The following is a 7,199-nucleotide window of genomic DNA, read 5'->3' as shown; positions in this document are numbered from 1 at the left end:
CCTTGCTCCCTCGCCCATCCCTCTGCTCTTTCGAGATGCTTTTATTTCCAAGGTTACTTTGAGGATACGTTTTCTTTTTCTTTTGGCTTTGCTATCAGTCTGTTAATTTCAGAAGCTGTGAATACATATATGTATATATATATATTTCTTGTTTTCCAGAGATTGTTCTTTTTGTTCTCCTTCCCGTTTCATAGTCAATTTGTTTGTCCCCGAATGACTCTGATATGGACAAGAATAACAGGGTCCGGGAGCACAGAGTCACCCCTGATTAAACCCGGTGCCTCTGCCTGCTTTCTGGTCGCTCCCAGGAAACAAAGTTTCGGTGGATCTCTCGAGGCGAGGGTGGGTGGGGGGCGGCCCTTTGGAGGGAGGAGGTGGGAGGGAGGGGGGATGCTTTTTTTTAAACAAATGTTTGTTTGTTTTTTTAAAGAGAATAGGACGATGCAGGTGCTAAGTGCTCTCCACCGTCGCCCCGTAGGACTTCTCAGGGTGGGAAAAGCCTCGCGAGCGCAGTTTTGGGGCGCTAGGCATCTTCACCCTTCTTTAAAAGGAAGCCCCCAAACGAACCCCCACCAGAGTAGAAACGAGATCTCACGATCGCCCCCTTTTTTCTTCCGGTTTTGCCACGGTCGTGTATATAAAACAGTCTGGGCATTTCTAGGCTTTGTTTGTTTGTTTGTTTGTTTCGCCCCTCCTTCCTTGGACTTCAAACAACGTCTCCTCGGTGCGTCCCTCTCCTTTCCTCCCGAGGGCGGGCAGGCCTGTCTTTGGGAGGAGGGGAGGGCGGCCCGGCCCGGCCGGCCGCGGCGGCGGCGGCGGCGGCGGCGGCGGCGTGACAGCGGCGGCGGCGGCGACGGCGGCGGCGGCCCGCTCCGCGCTGCGCCCGGGCCTTCACTGCACGCTTGTCTGCAGCCCGTGGTGCGGCGGCGGCGTGTCGGCGCTCACGGTGCCCACCTGCGAGTAGACGTCGTCAGGCGTCTGCTGCTGGATCCCGGGCGGCGTCATGCGCTTCTCCTTCTGGCGCCGGTTGCAGAACCAGACCCGCACCACCTCCTTCTCGAGCTGCAGGCTGTCGGCCAGGTTGGTGATCTCCTGCGCAGAGGGCTTGGGGCACTTGAGGAAGTGGCTCTCGAGCGCGCCCTTGACGCTCACCTCGATGGAGGTCCGCTTCTTGCGCTTGCGGCCCTGCGCCGCGATCTTGTCGATGCTCGTGGGGCTGCCGGTGCTCGAGTCCGCCTCCTCCAGCCACTTGTTCAGCAGCGGCTTGAGCTTGCACATGTTTTTGAAGCTCAGCTGCAGGGCCTCGAAGCGGCAGATGGTGGTCTGCGAGAACACGTTGCCATATAGGGTGCCCAGCGCCAGGCCCACGTCGGCCTGCGTGAAGCCCAGCTTGATGCGCCGCTGCTTGAACTGCTTGGCGAACTGCTCCAGGTCGTCGGACGTCGGCGTGTCCTCGTCCGAGTGCGGGTCGTGGCTGTTGAGTCCGGGCCCCGCGCCGCCGCCGCCGCCGCCGCCGTGGTGAGGGGGTCCCTGCGCGTGGTGCGGGTGCGGCGGGTGCGCGTGCGCGTGGTGGTGGTGGTGATGGTGGTGCTCGGCCAGGTCGGGAGTGTCCCCGCGCACCAGGCCCGGGTGCACCAGGCTCTGGGCGCCGCCGCCCGCGCCGCCGCCGCCGCCACCGCCCGGCCCCGGGGGCGCGCTCAGCATGCCGTTCACCGTGAAGCCCCCGGGCTGCGAGTAGAGCAGGCTCTGCGGTGGCGGCTGCTGGCCCCCGGCCATGGACGGGAGGTGCGCGGCGGCGGCGGCGGCGGCGGCAGCGGCGGCGGCGGCGGCGGCGGCCCCCCAGCCCCCGGGGTGGCCCTGGTGCGGCGGCGGCGGCGGCGGCGGCGGCCCGAGGTGCGGCGGCCCGCGGTGGTGCAGCGCGGTGCCCGCGTGCAGGTCGTCGCGCCCCGCGCCGCCCTTCACGTCGGGGCCCTGCGGCGGCGGCGGCGGCGGCGGCGGCGGCGGCTGCTGGGGGCTGCCGGCCATTCCCACGGCGCTGCCGGACCACGGCGAGCTCGCCTCCACGGCGGCGGCGGCGGCGGCCGCGGCGGCGGCGGCGGCGTGGGGCAGGGCCGTCACCCACTGGTGCGCGTGGCTCAGCATATGGCCGCCGTTGCTGGCGGCCATGGCCCCCTGCATGAAGTCGCTCTGCACCATCTTGACGGAGGCCGGGTCCCCCCGGTAGGCACCCGAGGTCACGGCGGCGCTGCCGGGCGGCATGCCGCCGCCGCCGCCGCCCGCCCCGCCGCCGCCTCCGCCGCCGCCGCCCCCGCCGCCGCCGCCACCGGCCCCCGCCGCGTCCGAGTGGACGATGGAGCCGGCCGCCAGCAGGCTGTTCCCCGGCAGGTAGGGGTTAGAGGCCGCCGTGGCCATACCGCTCCGCTCCCGCCACCCTACCGCCGCCACCACCGCCGCCGCCGCCGCAGCAGCAGCCGCGGCCGCCGCCGCCGCCGCCGCCGCGCCCCCCCGCCTCCCCCCGCTCCGCCCCCGCCCCGGGCCCCCGCCGGCCCCGCCGCCGCCGCCGCCGCCTCCGCCCCCGCCGCCGCAGCCGCGGCCGCCGGCTGCAGCTGCAAGGCCGCTGGGCAGGGCGCGGGGGTCGCCGGCCGGCCTTAGTCAGCAGCAGCCGCCGCCGCAGCCGCCGCCGCAGGAGCCGCGCTCCGGGGAGGGGGGCTCGCTTCTCGGCGGGGCGCGCTCCGTGGCCGCCCCCCTCAGGGGGGGTCGTGGCCGCCCCCCAGTCCCGGCGCGATCGGCTCGCTCCAGCGGGGCTCGCCGGGCGGGGCGCGGGCCTGCGCCGGGGCTCCGGGCCGGGCGCGCCGGCTCGCGCTCCTCCTCCTGTCCTCGGGCGAGCGCGGACTCTGCCGGGGCGCGGGGCTCGGTCCACCTGCTAAGTGGAGGTTTCGCTGGAGGCAACAAAGAAAGCAGCCGCTCCTTTCTTCTGGACCAAACCGCGGACGAGCGGCGACCGGCCGCTCCTCGCCGCCTCCTCAGGAACGCAGCTCACTCGTCTCCCTTTGGAGTAGTAAAACTTTTTTTGTCCTTGAAGGCGTGGTGATGCTGGCTGCTCGCGTGCGGAGAGGAGAGGCTGGCTCCTGCTCTCCCCCTCCGGTCCTCTCGTTTCAAGTTTTGTTCTGTCCTAGGAAAACTTCTGGCGCTGGTGCATTTCTCTGAAGTTGCTATTGCCGGAGCTCGTGGTTGCCTCTGAAACAACAGTCCTTTTTCATTCTCCTCGCAACAGTCACAGTCTGATGCGACATCTTTCCTTTTGGGTAGAAATTAGGAGACAAATATAACAAGGAAAAAAATTGAACAGGAGAAAAAGGAGGTCGAGTTTCTCGGTTACCTTGCTGCTGACGGTTGGGGTTGGTGTTTTATTTTTTTCCCAGCAGAGGTCTGCAGGAGGAGGAAGAAGAGTGCACTGGTGGAGGTGGAGGTGTGTGTGTGCATATAGGGGATCCTTGATACACAACCAACTCCAGTGGCACGATGCACGGCTCGGAGGCTGCCCCGACGGCGCTGGCGCTGGCCGTGCCGGAGCGGAGTTGCCGCGGGAGCTCGCTCTGCGCCCTGGTTCGCGCGCTCTCCCTCTCTCTTCCCCTCTCCCTCCCTCCCTCTCTCGCTCTCGCTCTCGCTCTCGCTCTCTCGCCCTCTCGCCCGCCCGCTCGGATCTGACAGTTCGCTCTCTGTCCCTCCCTCTCCGAGCGGGGACTGTCGAATGTTTACCCTCCGCCGCGAGCGCGCACCCACCACTGCACTTTCCCAAATACAAGGAAGTCGAGCACCAGGGCCCCCGCTGATTGGCTACCCGCTGGGTGATTGGCAGGTCCGGAATGACTGGCTTAGGACGCGCGGCCCCCCTTCCGGCCGTTCCGATTGGTTGCTTTTTAATTTAGGCAGAGCGTCGTAGAAGCTGGAAATCTGTCGTCCCCCCCTCCCCCCGCCGCCTCCCTCCGGTTCGCCACTTTCTCCTCCCCGCCCCTCCTCCGCCAGCCCCTCCGCCACATCTTAACTCTTAGTGTCCGGCCGAGACGTAGGCTTTCCCTCCTTGGCTCTGGGCATCTCAATAGGTCGGGGAGGGGGAGGGGGAGGGGGAGGGGGAGGGGGGGCGGGGGGCGGGAAGAAAGGGAAAGGAGGGGGGGCGGGCGGGGGTCCGAAGGAGAACGTAGAGGGGAAAATCGTGAAAAATAGCAACCTACCCACTCCACCTGGTACCGCGTTGTGCTGCCGTCCTCCCCGCCCCCCACCCCATCCCAGAGATCGGTAACGCGCCCGGCACGGATGTGCCATTCACGCCAATACCTATAGGCAGATGTGTCCCCAGTGGTTTCAAAGTTTCCTTGCTCCTCCACCAGCCGGACCCCGTCCCCGCCTCGGCGGGGGTGGGAAGGGGGAGCTGGCGGCGCCGAGAGCCCGGGTAGCGGCCGCGCTCCTTGGAAATCCGCCACCGCAACTTTCCGCAGCCGCTTCGCGCCGGCGGCGGCCCCCTTTGTTTAAGTTCTCGGATGCCATAGTCTGGGAAACCTGCAGCCCGGGACCAGCGCCGGGCCCGCGCGTGCGAGAAGGACCGCAGGCTGCAGCGCGCTCCCCACCCCCGCCTCTCCCTTCCCCCGCCCCCTCCGCCGGGATTCCGCCGAGGAGCGCGCGTGCCCTTGCGAGTCCCGGGGTGCCAGGCGGCGGAGCGCTCGGCCGACCTTCCCGCTAGACACACCGTCAGTGTGTCTCCCCCCGCCCCCCCCTCCGCCCCCCAAATGCGTCGGGAAGCCTGCGGCAGCGGGAGCGGCCTAAGGAAGCGGATCCGCCCGCCGCGCCCTCCACCGCTCACACTGTGTGCGGGTGCGTGTGTGTATTTCTTTATTTCGGTGCGGTCGTTATTAGCGGTGTTTCGCCTGCTCGCTATTCTTGGGCACGCTGGGGCTTTCTCTTTCTCTCCGGCCTCGGAGGGTCTGCGGCGGGCGGCGCTGAGCGCGTCCTCAGCCCAGCCCGGCGGAAAGAGTTAAGGGGGCCGGGAGGGGGAGCGCGCGGGGTGGGCGGGAGAAGAGGGGGTGGGGGGAAGCGGCCGAGCGGAAACGCTGCACAGAGGAGCCTCAGCGAACCAAGAAAAAAGAGAAAGTCGCCACGAAAACAAGGGCAAATTGAACCCTCCTCGGGGATTTCCAATGAACTAACCCGACTCGGACATTCAGTAAATACATCGTCCCTAATGAGTGTGCGTGTGCTTGCACCCCGCACCCGGCCGCGCTGCGCCGGCCCTGCCCGCCGCCCCGGACGCAGACGGGGAGCCGCCGGGGTGCTCGGGGCTGCCCTTCTCCCGCGAATAATTCCTCTCCTGAGCGCAGTTAGGGGTACTCAGAGCCGGAGCTCTCCAGCCCAGTCGCAGACACGCAGCCCTTGCGAGATCTCGAGATGAACAGTGGGCGCGTAGCATTTGTGTAGGAACTGGTCCAGCTTCTGCGTGCCGGGGGTGGGGGGGGGAGAGATGCCCTCGTAGGTAGGTTTTAGTGATTCCATTATTGCGAAGGTGTAGACCTGAACGGCGGCGGTAACCAAACCCCAGACAGAACGGATTTTTCCCTGTGCGTCCCCCTAAGGTTCCTTTTTATATTTATGTATGCGTATATGTATATATGAAAGATGGAACACAGATTTCATTGAATAAATCTGAGATCTCCAGGTGCAGACGTTTGAATAGTCGGTGCCAGCACCCCATGTTTTCCTTTCCTGCCGATTTTGCTTGGATCCGGCTCAAAAACCGAGAGAGTCTCGTGGTTTTGTTTACACTGAATGGGGAGGATAGGAACAGAGCCATGGGGCCCCTTTCATTAATATACAGTGAGGATTTTGTCTAAATTACTGCTATGAATTTCACAGTACACGCTTTCAAAAGCAATCTCAGGTGGCCTGATGAAACGTGATAGCGCTTCTGCTATCCACTTTACACACGTCCACTTTCTTTCTTTTCAAGGAGGGTGTGTGTGCGCGTACGGGAAGCCCCCCAAAACGCTCTGCTCCTCGAAATCAGAAATACACTTCTGTTCCGAGCTCTGTCCCCTTCGTCCTCCCCCTTCGCGTACTTAGTTCTCCAGTCGCTCCCCAGCCCCACCCATCCGTCCCCTCCCTTTGCCGAGTGTGATTGTTTTGTCTGGAAAAAAAAAAAAATCCAAAGTATATAACAAGGGGAGAACAGTTAGTGCTGATTTTCATTTGCATACATTTTCATATATTTTGGTGAAAATAATAGACTAGTGGAGAGCTGGGCTTAGAGGAGTCGCTGGAAAGGCAAGACTAAGGAAGCACCGCTTCTGGGGAGTTGAGAATATGCCTCCCCCCACCCCAGTCACCTTATTTTTTTTTTAAATGAAACATCTTCATTTATTTTAAAATCTAACCTTGGAAGTTTGCTCGGTAAGTGTCTTTCATTTTCTTTCCCTGCTTTCTCTTTTCTGCCCCCCCTTTCCGGTTTATTTATGCTCTTGTAGGTTTGGGAGCTTGTTTCCAGTGCTTGGGACAAGAGAGGGCAACTGTTTTCAAGGAAGGAAGGGAAAGAGTGTTGGGGGGAGAGTTAAAAAACCCCAACCCTGCTAAAATATTACATAAAACGATGGCCTCATTCCAAAGCTCCCCACGGCAAGGCACTTTACTTATTTTTTTTTTCTGGGGAGGAGGAGGAGAGTGCTTTTCATTTTAATTGTTGATTGTCAGGGAAACATAAAGGCCCTGGAAAAAGAAGTGATGATGAAGCACGCAGTATTATAAATATTTCTTGCTCTGGGGTTTCTTTTTTCTGGAGAATCAGGACTAGAGGGAAAGAAACCCCCTTTCTGTAGCCAATGCTGATGTGTTGAACTACGCGTGGCTGCCTGGGATTGGGGCGAGGGATTCCTGCTGGGAGCAGGGGGATGGAGTGAGGGAGGGGGGCTTGGCAAAGGGAGGGCAGAGAGCTGGAGAAGAAGGAGGCAGGGGAGGAAGAAGTGGCAGGAAGTCGGTGCCCCCCCCTGGTTAAGGCCGCGTCTGGGGAGCCGGCCGCAAGCTGCAGTCTCCCAGCTCGGTAGTGAAAGGCCATCAGAAAGAGGGTGATCAATCAAACCTAACCAGGACACCTTACACTTTATTCCCAAAGGAGGCTGGAGCTGTAGCGTGGCATAGTGTTTTACTTTGTTTTCTAT

General features: G+C 62.8%; 1 protein-coding gene across 1 annotated transcript; it reads right to left on the bottom strand.

Annotated features, from left to right (window-relative positions):
* Window positions 1-891: 891 nt before the first annotated feature.
* POU3F3 (POU class 3 homeobox 3) lies at window positions 892-2,412 on the bottom strand (the record flags this gene model as incomplete). Its single annotated transcript, XM_079721430.1, has 1 exon — window positions 892-2,412. The coding sequence occupies one exon, from the start codon at window positions 2,410-2,412 to the stop codon at window positions 892-894; it is 1,521 nt and encodes a 506-aa protein (XP_079577556.1).
* Window positions 2,413-7,199: the final 4,787 nt, after the last annotated feature.

Source organism: Hyperoodon ampullatus, assembly GCF_949752795.1.
Source record: "Hyperoodon ampullatus genome assembly, chromosome: 15".
Classification (NCBI taxonomy): domain Eukaryota; kingdom Metazoa; phylum Chordata; class Mammalia; order Artiodactyla; family Ziphiidae; genus Hyperoodon; species Hyperoodon ampullatus.
The sequence above is the reverse complement of the archived record's forward strand: the minus strand, read 5'-3'. Positions and strand labels throughout refer to the sequence as shown.